This window comes from Gigantopelta aegis, chromosome 4 (assembly GCF_016097555.1).
Source record: "Gigantopelta aegis isolate Gae_Host chromosome 4, Gae_host_genome, whole genome shotgun sequence".
NCBI lineage: Eukaryota > Metazoa > Mollusca > Gastropoda > Neomphalida > Peltospiridae > Gigantopelta > Gigantopelta aegis.
Window position 1 is genome coordinate 112,328,300 of NC_054702.1, and position 16,473 is coordinate 112,344,772.

Here is a 16,473-nt window from a genome sequence, read left to right on the forward strand (position 1 = left end):
CTTTTGAAGTCATGTTTGGATGCTGGTGTCAAGATATTATCTGGATCTAAAGTGACACTCTCTGAATGCGTATCTGAAGTTTTACCAATATGTGTCTCTCGGATTGTAATGTCAGGACTACGTGGACACGACGCAGAGACTTCAGGAACAAACACTGGTCGTATCTGGCAGAAATGTTCGTTTCTCTGTAAGGTAACTGGGGTGTTTGATAGGTTCGGAATGCGGATCCAGCCTGAGACACTAGTAACTATGCTGGGCAATGGCCAGACATTGGACGGTTTCATGTTCTTTGTTCACATGATATTCCATTGAGGTTCTAGAGCAAATTCTTCACTTGAACTGTTGTATGGTTCTGGAACCTGTACCTCAATATAGTCACTAGGCCATATAGTTGATGCAATGGAAGGAGCTTGCAAAACTGTAGCGTGTCAAACCGAATGCGAAGAATCTTTTGGCCTGGAAAACATGTACCATCACATGTACCATCACCGAGAATGATGGTTCTAGTTGCAGGGCGATCATAGACATCATTTACTTCCATAAATGGCACATCTGCGAGAATGTTAACGTCCAAACTTTTGATAACGAGACCTTTAAAAATAAACTGATGTTTCTCGAGAGAGAGAAAGAAAGAAGTGTTTTATTTAACGACGCACTCGACACATTTTATTTACGGTTATATGGCGTCAGACATATGGTTCAGGACCACACAGATTTTGAGAGGAAACCTGCTGTCGCCACTACATGGGCTACTCTTCTGATTGGCAGCAAGGGATCTTTTATTTGCGCTTCCCACAAGCAGGATAGCACAAACCATGGCCTTTGTTGAACCAGTTATGGATCACTGGTCGGTGCAAGTGGTTTACACCTACCCACTGAGCCTTGCGGAACACTCACTCAGGGTTTGGAGTCGGTATCTGGATTAAAAATCCCATGCCTCGACTGGGATCCGAACCCAGTACCTACCAGACTGTAGACCGATGGCCTGCCACGACGCCAGTCTCTCGAGAGAGAATGTGATCTCTGTTTCTCCTATGGTTTCCAATGGAGAAAAAACATCAGCTTGGTGGGCAGACTGTGTACTTTTAATGATTTTTGCGCCTAAACGGAAGGCAGTTGATTCTCGAATCATGTTGCCGGTCGCTCCACTATCAAGAGTAAGCCTAACCGTGTGGTGGCCACAAAATACATCTAGGTTAATAAGAAGAGATATGTATTCGTCTCGCAGATGGGGCTGTCATGAATGGACTTTCACTTACTGATGGTTCTGCATCTGGTTTGTCACTAGAATCCTCACTGAGGTGTTCATCACTGTCAACTCGAGCAATAATCTGTCTCGCCCTTGCCATGAGGGTTGATGAGTAGTAAAGTGGTTGTTCGTTGAGGAAGCTCTTAGGATCTTAACCTCCTCACCTGCTTGAACTTCATCTAAAAGAGATGTAAGAGCCTGGGAGATCTCTGGTCGAATAGAGGCTAATATCCGTGAACGGAGCTCAGTACCATATTGTTGTTTGATAAGCTTTGGTAAAGCAGGATGAAGTAATTGTAACCAAGTCAATACTGCAAAGTTTTCGAGGGAGGGTGTAACCTCTTCATCTGCGACATGATCACCGTGATGGGCAATACTGGACTCGTTTGTGAGTAAGTTATCTTCGATAAAAGCAATTATCCGTTGGTACAGATCTTCCAGTCGTCTTTCAATAGGAATGCGGTCAACATCATTCCTGAAACCACGAAGTGGATTGTCTTTAGTACGTTTCTCCCAGTAAAAACCAGGTACGAGAAATGTTGAGAAATGTGTGCCAGCTTTCGAATGAACTTATTGTTTCATGTTTTGTTAGACACCATTGCTTAGGTGCACGATGGCTGTGGGCCATTGTGGATGATCTGTTTGAAATAATTTATTATTAAACAGGAAAGTTATGACTAGTAAACACGTTATCGTGTTTTACAGGGGTGTTGTTTTTGTGTCGAACACTCTCGCGTGTTCTGTTGGGCCCGGTTTTTGACACCTACAACCGTAATACTTCGTTCAGTGAGTCGCCTGTGATTATCTTACAGATACTCTGTTTCAAGACGTTGGTTCAGATCCCGACGATGCCACCACGCCAGTAAGAAGAACAGAAATACAACACATTGAATAGGAATAAGTTGGAGCTAAAAACTGCAGAACCGGAAGAGGCCTATTTATTAGTATGATCGTACTAATAGCACGATCACAACCTGACAACTCAAATAGCGTTCAAAGAACCAATGTTGGCGATAGGGCAAAAAGCATGTAATTTTGTGCCGGCTGCCATTTTGACTTTTTATGGAATATTCTCCAAGAGGCGTGAAAGGATATGACTTAATCTAGCAACGTCATAACATGTTATGATATAAAAGCAAACGTGATGACGTCATATTAATTTTTTAAATTATTTTTTGTCTGTTTAAATATACCACTAAAGATCATTGATTTTATATTAATTATGTCACGTACTTTGGAGGCTTTCACCCCTCTTAAAGAATATTCCATAAAAAAGCAAAATGGCAGACGGCTAAAAACTGCATGTATTTTGCCCTATGCTATCTCAGCAAAGTTGATACTGGCGACATCGATCATTACAGTCTCATATGTGGAAGCTGTGTGACTGTAATGGTTTTTTCACAACTTGTAACGGTAATTAAAGGTAGGAGAGTAATTTTTTGTAGTTCGAACAGTAGCTGAGCTCACAGAGTCAAACGGCAGAGTGCTCAGGCTAGTTTTGTTATTGTTGAACTTGTAGTCTATATTACCAAATCCAGTATAAAAACCTTTGGTACTACATGACTTAGCAGTGCCAAGTTAAGTTGCTAGCTAAGCTATATATCACATAGCCCGAGTACTCTGAATGTAAGAGAGCTAGACGGACATTTGGACAGTTATAGGCTCTCATTACAGTCAGAGACCAACCTATGTATTTTTTTGGCAATTCCTGACAAACAAAAAGTTGGCAAAGATTCCCGCTCTAATACCACACCAATCCTATGTTTGACGTTAAATACCTTTACATCGAGCTTTGTAATTATGGCGACGGAGTGTCACGAAGCGTAGCTGAATGTGGGTGCTGTCGGATTTCTTTCTGTAGTATGTTTATTAGTGATTAATATGTGGATTTTTTTTATCAGTTAACTCGAAAATGATCGATGTAAAGGTATTTGACGTCAAACATAGGATTGGTGTGGTATTAGAGCGGGAATCTTTGCCAACTTTTTGGTTGTCAGGAATTGCCAAAACAATACATAGGTTGGTCTCTTGACTGTAATGAGAGCGTATAACTGTCCAAATGTCCGTCTAGCTCTCTTACAGTCAGAGTACTCGGGCTATATATCACAATCATGACAATGTGACTTTTGTAGGTTAGCTTTATTTTTTTTTTATATAAATAAAAATGAAAACCACAAAAAGTCTACAAAAATAATTGGAACTATGACAAAAAATCTTGCAAGTAATTAGTTTCTTTCTGGTCAAACGGAAATATCACCTGTTTCACTATCCCACGATTAACAGCTGGCTGCTGGATACTCATGCTGCTTTACAGCGAGAAATGGTGACCGGAAAAAGAAAGATCGTAGAAAGTCACGTGATCAATTTGTGTTTATTTATTTTGATACAATTAAAAAATGTGGTTCTAATATCCAAACTTATGAATGGGGTTTTTAATATCGAAGTATGGATAATCTTTAGAGCCAAATAATATTGCAAAAAAGTCGTTCTTTTAATAATAACGGTCACTGTCACATTGATGATGTGGCGACTGGTTATTTTAATACCGCATAAAACGAACAAAGTTATGTAAAATCAAAAGAGGACAAACATAATATACTTTGTGCACACTATTGTTGCTGTTTCCTCTTACTGATATTTTAATAATATATACTAATGTATACAAACAATTTTATTTTAATTTTATTGTCATTTACAATCCGCAGTAAATACATAGGTAAAATGGCGACCGGGCAAATAGCTCGTCCTGGGCATCCGCGCGGTAATATTTTTGAAACTGTTGTATATTATGCTTGTGACATATTTTTATTATTGTTGTTATTTTAGCGTATGGAACTAGTTGTAACTGAGTAATAGTTGTCTGTCCTCGAGATATAGTATTTTAATAAGCATCAACGTTGCTAATGAAAACAAATTTCGGACACTAGTGACATCATCGATGATCGAGACCGAGTGTCGGTGTCAAGTACAGGCTTGCAGTAGGTAGAACAACGAAAAAAAAAATAAAAAATATGTGGTCAGTCTTTTTATTTTAAACAAAAATATGTACCAAAAGATGTAAATTAATGAAAACCAGACGGAAAAATATTTAGTGGTTAGAAAGTTATAGCCCTTTGAAGTTTGGTGTGCTGTGAAATATGTCAGCCAAATTCATTCCCAGTCTGAAGCTTGTCGCTGTAAGACGTATTTGTGCACACTGCACGTGCTTTCGCGGCTCGACTTGGGGATCCTTCACTTTTGTTGTTTTCATCAGCGAAGTGAAGTTTTTTACTGGGATGTATGCGGAACTGATTGAACGCTGGAATGCTTCTCGTTTCGACAGTCAGCACCACCAGGTTGGATTCTTTTTTAGCGAGATTCCTTGCCTCCACATCATTTCTCTGTCTATGTTGACTTGCTTTTTTCGTGACTTGTATGACGGCCATTCTGCATATTTCACTTTAAAATGGAACTGAAACACGCCAAATATTATTCTGGAATATGTAATAGTGTTTTTGAAGCCACTGGAAAATGGTAACATATATACCATTATAATGTTAAAATGCTATCATGAACCCTAACGTCGTTATAAACGTAAAATCGGAAAGTAAGCTATTCAAAGCGACATTGTTGTTTTCACATCTTAATATATTTATTTAGCCTAGCAGGACAATGCAACATTGTACCATGATTTGGTGTTTTTCTCTTTGATGTCAACTGGGGTGTAACTGCAATACCATGGTATAACTGAAACTGTGTGGGTAACTGAAGTTAACTGCACAGACACATCAATCATGGTACAAAACAGTTACATCATTGGTTTGATTCGTTAACTGTATTTAGACGGCGGGTACTCAACTCCGTCTCGTGCCGCCGTCTAAATACAGTTAACTCGTCAAAACCGTGATATAACTATTACATAACCATTCATTTCCAGCTTCTATTATGCATAAATAATGAAAGAATGTTACATAAAACATAAGGCAGTGCACATGGGTGTTTGAATGAGCACGTGACGAAAGCTAGTGACCGGGACTAGTCCACTGTAATACAATAGGGAAAAACAGTCTGTTTAATGATAGTGAAAATATTTTGAAGAAAAATAAAGTTGGTGGTGGGGGAGGGGGTGACGGGTCTTTTGGGGGTGGGGGTGGTGAGTTTTTTTGGTGGGGGAGTTCTTGATTTAAGCTGAGTAACAAAAAATACATTTGGAAAACAATATAAAAGGCAGAAAAATATTATATATTTTAAAATGATAATAATACAAATGTGATTAATGATAGTGAAAATATTTCGAAGAAAAATTAATGTTGTTGGGGTGGGGGTGACATGTCTTCTTTTTTTTTTTGGGTGGGGGAGGACTTGATTTAAGCACAGTTATAAAAAATATATTGGCAAAACATAAAAGGCTGATTTAAAAAAACAATTATTACCGTAATTAATTAATTAATTAATAATAATAATACAAATGTGATTATAATATTGCATGCCACTGTAAATATAGATAGAAAACTTGCGTGTTCGTCTGGGTTATAAGTTTGTTTTTGTTTTTTGTTCTTTTTATTTTTATTTTTTATATTTTTTTGTTTGGGGGGGCGTGTGTGTCGAGGGGGGTATTTTGTATTTATTGTGGGGTGGGGTTGGTGTTGCTACTGGGGTGTTTTTTGGGGCGGGGTTTGGGCTATTTGTTTGTTTTTGTTTTATTTATGTTTTGATTTGCCTGCCAGTCATACTTACAATCATGTGTACAACAATGTCTTCATTCTAACATGTTGGACATCTAGGCCCTACCTATCTTTAAAAATTGACATACAAAACCAACATAAACATGTATACAAATACTAGTGTTACAGTTACTAAGTCGATGACAGAATAAATAATTTTTGCTGTTATTACAGCAAAATTTGCAATTTAGCATGTTTATAATACAATTTAATGTACATTACAAGGCACCTGCAGTGTGCAGGAAATTGTGTAGAGGTCTAGACTGGCTAATAAAGGTGTTGAGATGGGGGTGGGGTGGGGTCGGGTCAGGTCATGTTTCCCCGGAAAATAGGCTACATTAAAAAAGAACACTATAGCATATGGGGGAGGGTATTGTGTGCTGATCGGAATATTACCTAAAATATCTATTTTTATTATTTAACTATGAAAATTGTGTTACTGTCACACACAATTCTTTATAAAAACTGTAGGTGTGTTTCTATGAAGTTATGCTAATTAATGTAAGGCGAAATTGCAGCTTTAAACAAAACAAAAACAAAAAAAAGGAAGAAAATTTCCATGCAAGAAACAACCAAAACAATGTAATTGTGGGTGAGAGCTCGCTAGCCATAATGTATTTGGGCTAGATTTACATCCGATATTCGACACATAGTCAGTTATAACAAAACGCAATTTCGGCAACTTAGGCCCTAATATTTATTTTTAAAAACTAAAACACATGTAACATACTAGGCAGTGCCACCTTGAAGCAATGCATTATGGGATTGATAAAATGGCTGCCGCCATAGCTGCTGAGACAACCCCAGTTAGGACGCCTTGCACTCAAATGCGCTAGGGTGAAATGACTTGAAACTTTAAAGAAAACATAGAAATAGGTTTAATTTAACAATTGAATATATATGTGAACTCAATGTGCTGAAGTATAGAAATATATTAAAAATCCATTTGAAGTTCAGTGTTTTTCAAAGTACATTTAAAATATCACATTTTGTTATCACTGACAAAATCGACCTTTCTCTACAATGAGCCACGTCTTGTACGCCTCAAAACACTTCTAAAAGAAGCCATTGACGTCAGACGCCGCGTTAAGACAAAATTATCATGTGACCCTATCAGCTGTAAAAATGGCCGCGATGTCATACTTTTTTACATGACCTCATTGACAGAGCTCTCTTGAAAATCGTTATTTGTGTAGTTTTAACCGAATTATAAATTAAATAATTATATTTGTTGGAAAGACGATAAACCGCTGTGTATGTACTTGTATTTAATATCACTGTATTTCATTGGGAAGCTGTAATATTTGTGTTGAAAAGTGAGTCATTTAAGCTGGTGGCAGATATGCAGCGCAAAGTGACGTCAAAGTTTGTCATACCTACTTGCAGTGCGGTCCAACTGATTATCGAAATGAACTAAACAAGTTACTATCAAACCGTGCATATCATTTGTGATACATGGCACTGACAATGTTCTTGCATGAGGGGTTCCTTATTTCCCCCACCTCAGCCACCTGCAAATGATTTTGTTTAAAATGTTTAATTTTAGGGAACTGGTCGAATCATAGTCACTTTGTACCATAGTCATTTCGTACTATCCATTTTGTACCATACAGCCTGGTCATTTTGTACCCTAGTCATTTCGTACCATTGTAAAAAGTAATTTCGTACCAATATATAGCAAGCAAATCAACCATATCATAAAAAACATTTTACTGCATTTTTGCCACAAAGATTGAAATGGTTTTTTTGTTTTTTTATAAACTTTATTTTGACAGTTGAAGATTCAGAACACGTGGCATGAGTTCCTTATTTTCCCCATAACGATTTTAAAGAAATATTTGTTAGAATATACAATATCTTTTAAAACAATTTGTTCTATAAAACCAACATAATGTTTATATTTCGTAATCCAGTATCGCTATGTTTTGCCTTTGAAAAATTAGAGATTTTGACTATTCTGTGTAAAATGTCCTCCACAAGGGTGCTTTTGGAAGAAATATAGCACAGAAGACAGAATGAGGCATCATGAGACTAAATCTTCGTTTTATTCTGTAGACGTTTGGTTCATTCTGTCAAAATACACCCTATGAGATTTATAAGTATTAAAATGCACTTTCACTTGTTGATTCACTGCATGGACGAGTGGATACAGTGCTCAACTACAGTCCCGATGGTCTGGAGTTCAAATCCAGGCCTAGCACTACGTCGTTTGAAGTGTTTAATGCAATACCCAGTTCATATGGCTAATTCAATACCCCAATAATGGGGAAAATACGGAACTCTTTCCGAAATGTAATGTTATTTTATAAGACACTACCGAGATGATTTCAGGTCTGAAATTTACACATTCCTTGCTCGTTTTAATACTATGAAAATTCACAATCTTTGAACACCCTACCCTGGCAGTGTATGTTTTGGCATCACACCAAAGTAGTATGTATGTCCATTTTTAATGATATTGTCACAACTATGGTTGACAGACCACTGACATGAGTTGACCAAACAGTGGTAACGTTTTGGAGACGAGTTCACTAAACTGATGTGAGTTGACCTGCTCTCCATGCGTTTTTGTTTGTTTTACAGATTTTTTCTTTGTGGTTATATTGGTTAAAAATATAATTGACAGTTAAAAAGTACAAAATGTTTTTTATTGACTTTCAAATTCATTAATGTTTATTTTAGGACAATTTTGTACTGGGTCTGTTTTAACCAGTACTATTTAAGGGACTGCTAAATAACATTGATAATTGATAATATCTGTATTATACATGTATGTGTATATCATTAAGTTTATTTAAACTTCTTTCTTCTTTTTTCAGCTGTGACTACTAGTGTATCCTTTTGTATTTGTAAGAGTGTTGATTTGGAGTAAATATGGAATATTTTTGAAATCGTGAGCCTAACTACTTTCAGTCAATACATTGCAATTTATTGATTGTGTCTAAACCAGTGCTGTGCTGTTAATTACTACATATACTGAAATAACTACCATACTGGCTTTGGGTTTATCTTATGTATCATGGCTATACCTAGACTAGTCTGGAGGGAGGGGGGAGGGCAGGAAAAATAATTTCTAGGCACAGAAATGTAGGGCTGAATTTACAAAGCCATTTTTTTCTTAAGTGCAAGTGTTTAAGCATTGTAAGTTACACACATGAAAGACATAAACAGGTGTTTAAGCATTGTAAGTTATGTATGTAGTTACACACATGTAAGACATAAACAGGTGTTTAATCATTGTAAGTTATGTACGTAGTTACACACATGTAAGACATAAACAGGTGTTTAAGCATTGTAAGTTATGTACGTAGTTACACACATGTAAGACATAAACAGGTGTTTAAGCATTGTAAGTTATGTACGTAGTTACACACATGTAAGACATAAACAGGTGTTTAAGCATTGTACGTTATGTACGTAGTTACACACATGTAAGACATAAACAGGTGTTTAAGCATTGTAAGTTATGTATGTAGTAGTTACACACATGTAAGACATAAACAGGCTTTGTAAATTGGGCAATTTGTCTTCAACAGCTATGTACACCAAAAAGAGAACTTATCCTTTTCAGTTTAAAATATGCTTGTGTGTTGTTAAACATTCAGTGTTTTTTTTTTTCTTTTCTTTTTTTTTAAGTGGCTGTTTGTGTATTTTTGTATGTACTGCCCTGAGTACCATACTGCATACTTAAATGTTTAATTTCTATTTTTCAATATTTTGTAAAGCAAATATTATTATTAATCCTTGACAAATTTACAGAAATCATCACTACCATATCAAGTGATTTTATATCTCAATGGATTTTATTTTGCCTTTTTCTTCATAGCAGAAATTCTCATATACATTTTTAAAGGTGAGGCTACTAGACTTTATGGTGCTAAATTGCTTGTATAATACTTTGTATGTTTATTTATTTATTGTTAAACTGATTCATCATTGACTAGTTTTAGAATTCATCATACATTTTATTTAAACAATGACCATGGTATGTGCCATCCTGTGTGTGATGGTGCATTTAAAAGATCCCTTGCTACTAATGGAAAAATGTAGCAGGTTTCCTCTCTAAGACCATACATCAAAATTACCAAATGTTTGACATCCAATTGCGGATGGTTAATAAATCAATATGCTCTAGTGGTGTCATTAAACAAAACAAAATTTCGTTGCTCTTAAAAAAATATCAGTTTGAACACAGTGACATGATTGCTTTTTATGAAATTATCCTACCATGAGTGTGTACAATAGGTTTATATAGTGAAGGAAACCGTGTTTCAGTCTTGTCTGTAAGTCCTTTGTTGTACCACTAAGATAAATTATGGAGCTTCCTAACTGACTTGACTGTGCATTAATTTAAAGAAAAGACATTGCACTTATACCGGTAATTTGATGTATCATTAATCTAATTCAGGATGTTGACCTAGCCAGGGCTATTTTACGTGTTTTAGAATTCATTAAACATTTTATTTAAACAATTGTTTTTGCTGCATTATGCAACCCTGCCTAAGCATTGGATTAATACTAATAGTATAATACTGTTGGATACGGTAACACATATTTCTATTTTATATTTATGTAGTTATATTTAAAAAAACAAAGCACATTATGGCCAAGTGTGTTGGGGAAAACAATAGTTGGTCCCAGAGGGCAGTCAGATAATTTTTCAATATTGTAGTTAATACAGAAATAATCATCTGCTATTCCTAACACTTGTAATTTTACATTAAATTTGAGTATAATAATAGTAAGTCTTTTGACTGTAACACTTTTGATGAACAGTGTAACTGAATCTGGTTTGTTATGTTTTAGGAGAAACGTTACCATACGCCACAAATGCTTTGGCAGCAGAAGTGGTTCTCGTTTTTATTCTTGCTGGTGTGGAAGCGTTACGACTGTGTATGGGTAAGTAGACTAGGTTTTGTTTTGTTGTTAGTCCCCGACTGGTCCAACCAGAAGGGACTATAGGTTTTGTCTCCGTCCTTCTTTCTGTCTGTCCATCCATCAGTCTGTTACATATATAGCTTTTCAGACATTTTCCCCACAATGCCTCGAGATATTGATCTGAAATTTTGTATATAGCTTTATCATGTAGTTACAGATCAAGTTTGGCAATTTACCCATTTTTGTCGAAGTTATGGCCCTTGAACTTAGGAGATAACAAAGAAATTTCAGACTTTATTTTGCAATACCTCAAATTTTGTGTTATGTTACAGATCAAGTTTGACTTTCTTGGCAATTTACCCATTTTTCACAGAGTTATAGCCCTTGAAATTTTTCAAAATTTTATTTTTGCAGTTCTGGAAGATATTGAGATAAAATTTTATATATAGCTTTATCATGTACTGTTACATATCAGGTTTAACATTCTTGGCTATTTACTCATTTTTTTTCACAGAGTTATGGGCCTTGAATTTAGGAGATACAAACATTTGGTGGGCCCGGTATGGGACATGTATTGCTTTAGCAGTATACTCAGAATGCTTGTTTACAATAAAATGGTCAAAAAAAGAAAGAAAGAAATGTTTTATTTAACGACGCACTCAACACATTTTATTTACGGTTATATGGCATCAGACATATGGTTAAGGACCACACAGATTTGGAGAGGAAACCTGCTGTTGCCACATAGGCTACTCTTTTACGACAGGCAGCAAGGGATCTTTTATTTGCACTTCCCACAGGCAGGATAGCACAAACCATGGCCTTTGTTGAACCAGTTATGGATCACTGGTCGGTGCAAGTGGTTTACACCTACCCATTGAGCCTTGCGGAACACTCACTCAGGGTTTGGAGTCGGTATCTGAATTAAAAATCCCATGCCTCGACTGGGATCTGAACCCAGTACCTACCAGCCTGTAGACCGATGGCTAACCACGACGCCACCGAGGCCGGTAATAAAATGGTCAAATAAAAAAGGGTGGGTTTTTTAGCCATCTTTTTGTAAAATAATATTTATTGACTGAATTGATGAGAAAAAACCTCTGTCATATGTGGTCATGAGGGATAGAAAAAGTACACCCTTGGTGGTGGAAATTTTTATCCTTGGACTCGGCCAGTTTCCTCCCAGATCACAGTTTCTGTGAGGAAGACTTATAGACACCTCAAAATTAATTACACATAATAAAACCAAATAGCTGACTATTGTCAGTTACACACAAAGTGGATATAACCGGTTCTGCATGTCAGATTTCATGACTATTGTCTTTACTTAATTACTCATTTATAATTTGGTCGTTTTACATGTCCTTTACAAAATGGTTATTGGTTGCAGTTATAAAAATGGGAATAAAACATTATTCAGTATTACTGTTGGGCTATACCTCATGGATTGTCAAACTGCATGTACTTATAATTTTGGAGTTCAGTTGATGTTTGATGATGCTGTTTGTAAGTTATCGATAATATGTACTAAATTATAGAATTTCTGATTTAGTTGATTTAAATAGAAACTTTAAAAACTGATAGAATCTGCTTTATTTCAGGTGGGAAAGGTAACCTGACAGAAAATGCCCTGAGTGTGATATCGTGTCTGCTGTTCACCCTCCCAGCTCTGTTTGGCACTCTCTTCATCCTGTTGTGGCAGACATACGTTCTGCGTATTGAAGTGATTCTCGCCGCCATCCAGCTCGCGTTCATTGGACTCGAACTCATTTTCAGCATCATTGCGTGTATCACCTTCGCCAGCCAGTAGTCACCAGTGTTACGTACTCACGCTTCCACGTTGACCGTTGTGCTAATCAGGTCACAAATGATGGTTATCTGTTGGTGAAGTCCCACTGTGATATTACCAGGGAACGTTTTGTTCAGTATCGCGCCGTCATGTGCTATGCAAGTTATCCATACATAATTCTGCAAGGGTTAATAATTAATTTTCAAAAGAATTAGCATCTGTTGCTAATCAAAAGTTTTAAAACAAAATGTTTCCTGATTGCAGTTTTCATATTTTGATAGCATTCTTTCTTTTGTATTATTAGTATTTTTTATAAATTAACGGTATATCTTAATACATTTTTGAATATGTACAGGATAAAAAGACACAGATATATCATCCATATGGTGCCCACTCAATACCTTGTTGGACACACACGAGCCAATAACCTGTTTGGGTTGTTATATTGTTGAACATTCATTCATTTCTCTTACATGTCACTGAACTCTAATGCATAATTGTGAAATTACACCTATATGTATAGAACCTTTTGTTATTTCTTCCAACCGATCTGTCTATTTCACCAGGAAACATTCAGCGAAAGTGGCTTTTATACTGGGTTGTCAGAAACCCACCTGTTTTAATGTAAAAATGTTGAATGTATTTTTTATGTTCAAGCTTTTTAGAATACATAATCCATTTACTGTAGGGCATAAGATGATTGTTTTTCAAGACAAGTGACTGTATGTCTGTTGATATTGAAAACACTGATTACTATTAAATAATGAAACTCTAGTTTATGCATTGCATTAGTGTGTACTGACCTTGGTGGTGGTTTAGTTAAGCCATCGGACATAAGGCTGGTAGGTACAGGGTTCGCAGCCCGATACCAGCTCCCACCCAGAGCGAGTTTTAATGACTCTGTGGATAGGTGTAAGACAACTACACCCTCTTCTCTCTAACTAATCACTAACAACTAACCCACTGTCCTGGACAGCTTGAACCTTAATTGGATATAAGCATGAAAATAAGTTGAAATGAAATGAAATAGTAAAATGTGGGGTTTTTTTAACAACAACACTAGAGCACATGATTATTAATCATCGGCTATTGGATATCAAACATTTGGTAATATTGACAAATAGTCTTAGAGAGGAAACCACCTACATTTTTCCATTAGTAGCAAGGGATCTTTTATAATCGCTATCCTACAAACAGGATAGTACATACCAAGGCCTTTGATATACCAGTCGTTGCAATGGCTGGAATGAGAAATAGCCCTATGGGCCCATCAACAGGAATTGATCCCAAACTGACTGTACATCAAACCATTGGGACGGTCCTGCTGCATTAGTAAATACATGCTATACAGTGATATTGGGTCTTCAGAATGAAAGTTTTTTTAGATATGTCAGGAATTCAGGATTTTAATTGTCTGTACAGTGTTTTCCACTTTCTGCTGTTTATCCAAAACTTTCCTTAATTCATTCTGAATTGGGGGTCATTTTAGACCATTGTGTAACCTTAACTCTAGGCCCAAACTTGGTATTCAACCACAATGTTCACATTTCTGAGTTTTGTTTTCTTAACGAACTTCCATACTGGTAATAATTTATGGTTAATGCACCCTCTCTCACATTTCAATGTGCCTGTTAAATAAGATGGCCTTTATATGGAAACTTTAAGTTCTTGGTCATTCAGCCAATTTAATCTGTAAGGGTCACATATTGTACCTATCAGTGTTTCTGCCAAAAAGAAATTTTTGGGTATGGCACTATGGAATTGAATGCAATGCAACCACAGTGAACAGGGGTTATGGAGGGGCCACCACGAGAAAGAAAATGGGTTACGTTTAGGGTTGGGATTAAGAAAATCATACAGTAATAAGAGTAATTAATTTGGTCAAAAACGTTAACTTAAAAATAATTTGGCAAATTTTTGGGGTACGGCACCATACCTGTTTTACCATCTGGCAGAAAGCCTGCCTATGTTATGTAGTGTGGACTACACTATAATTGTATGTAAAGTGCCACATATTTATAGGTGATTGTTTCACAATGCACAATTTTATAACAAGTCGTACCATATGCATTTGAAGGGTCCACAGCACTTATGCTGTCCAAATAGATAGTATGATAATGGTTGTATATATATGTCAATATCACAGTAACGCACTAAATTAAAAACCTATAAATAAAAGTAGTTGGTAAATTATGCTTTCTTAGGCATAAATATACCACGATTGTAGAATTGTATACATTAAAATTTATAAATATCATTTTCTTTTAAATATAAAGTATGAATATTTTTAAATTATGAAAAAATGGAAGGAATACTGAATGAATGGGAAATATATTTTTGTTAGTTAGGAAGTGTACTATTGTATATACTTTAGGTGTTTTACATGATTAGAAGATGTCATTGTTTCAGTAAATTACTACTGTATGTTATGTTCATATTTAACAAACTATAAAGTGTACAATTTTTTTTTTTTCATAATGTACAATTATATGTTATTTATGTGACATAAAATAGAATGTATATTTAATTAAAATTGATTGCCCGTCCAATGTGTGTTGGTGTTGTTAATTCTTTCTTTTTTACAGTTAGTTTTATTAGAAAAATTATTTGTGTGGGTTTATTTTTTATTTACCTGTATATATTTTTAATGTTGACATTGTATTGTAGAAGTGAAGTGGTCCATACCAGCTGATTGCTGGAGAATGATAAAATGCAGGAGATGAAAAAAAACTGCCTTTGGTTAATGTCCACCACTCGCAAAGAAGCTTTTATTTAAACGATCAATGCGCAGTGAAAACCATTATAGCAGATTTACTAGGCATAAAATAATACTGATATGGTTCATCCCGTCTCTTCCACATGATCAGTTCTTGTACAGCCACTTTGAAATCTTGTGGTATGTGGATGGGACAATAGGAAATGATAATTTTTACGTAATTTAACAATTTTAATTGTATCCACAAGATATGCATAATTTGAACATTCAGACTTCATATATATACTACTCAAAAGAATTTAAGGGTCAAAAATTTATAACCAAATAAGTTTCAGAGTGTATTAGATTGATGATGTAAACTACACCAATTTTTTTATTTATTGTTCCATATTTACAAAAAAACACAAATAAACGTCACTGTATACAAGAAAGTCACATGACATGCTGTCAAAGTTGAAGGTTGTCAAACATGAATTTTACACATTAGAACATTCGTTTAATAGTGTGTGAATCCACCCCTGGCGCGAATACACTCGACACACATCGTTGCCTCGTGCTGTTGATCAGACGTCTGAAGAACTCATGGGGAATGGCCTGCTACTCTGCCATAAGAAGTTGACCCAGATCATGAAGGTTGGCCGGAGGGGCATGGTTATCCCGAACTCTCCTGCCTAATTCGTCCCAGGTGTACTCTATTGGGGCCAAGTCAGGCGAATATGCTGGCCAATCCGTCCTGGCGATACCTTGTTGTCTGAGAAAGTCCGTTACCACCCTGGCGCGGTGGGGTCTGGCATTGTCATCCTGCAGAACTACCCCGCCGCCAATCTGCTGAAGGCCTGGGAGAACCAACGGCCGGATAATCTCATTCAGATAGCGGATTCCATTCAGATTGCCATCCACCACATAGAGGGGGGGTCCTGTGGTGGATAGAGATGCCGCCCCACACCATGACGCTGCCACCACCGAACCGGTGACGTTGTCTAACGTTAACGCCAGCGAAGCGCTCCCCAGGACGTCTGTAGACACGAACCCGACCGTCGTTGAACTGGAGACTAAACCTGGACTCATCAGTGAACATCACTCGACCCCACTGAACACGTTGCCACCGCAGATGAAGCGTGCACCAGTGACGTCTGGC

General features: G+C 36.4%; 2 protein-coding genes across 2 annotated transcripts in view; one reads left to right on the forward strand and one right to left on the reverse strand.

Moving 5' to 3' along the window:
* Nucleotides 1-3,653, reverse strand: part of LOC121370180 (staphylococcal nuclease domain-containing protein 1-like) — a 40,829-nt gene extending 37,176 nt beyond the window's left edge. Inside the window, exon 1 of the mRNA XM_041495294.1 lies at nucleotides 3,507-3,653. Coding sequence (XP_041351228.1) covers nucleotides 3,507-3,551 — 45 coding nt within the window. The 5' untranslated portion in view covers nucleotides 3,552-3,653. The remainder of the gene's footprint in view (nucleotides 1-3,506) is intronic.
* A 308-nt stretch (nucleotides 3,654-3,961) lies between these two features.
* Nucleotides 3,962-13,561, forward strand: LOC121372517 (transmembrane protein 216-like). Its single transcript, XM_041498872.1, has 5 exons — nucleotides 3,962-4,010; nucleotides 8,772-8,785; nucleotides 9,712-9,805; nucleotides 10,759-10,851; nucleotides 12,432-13,561. The coding sequence occupies exons 1-5, from the start codon at nucleotides 3,971-3,973 to the stop codon at nucleotides 12,638-12,640; spliced, it is 450 nt and encodes a 149-aa protein (XP_041354806.1). The 5' UTR covers nucleotides 3,962-3,970; the 3' UTR covers nucleotides 12,641-13,561.
* The last annotated feature ends 2,912 nt before the right edge of the window (nucleotides 13,562-16,473 follow it).

What these genes read in the sequence shown, in the direction of transcription:
- LOC121372517 (XM_041498872.1), top strand. Translation starts at nt 3,971, where the DNA reads ATGGCGACCGGGCAAATAGCTCGTCCTGGGCATCCGCGCG. An exon ending in TCTCATATACATTTTTAAAG is followed by an intron (nt 9,806 to 10,758) that starts GTGAGGCTACTA and finishes GTTATGTTTTAG; the next exon opens with GAGAAACGTTACCATACGCC. An exon ending in AGCGTTACGACTGTGTATGG is followed by an intron (nt 10,852 to 12,431) that starts GTAAGTAGACTA and finishes GCTTTATTTCAG; the next exon opens with GTGGGAAAGGTAACCTGACA.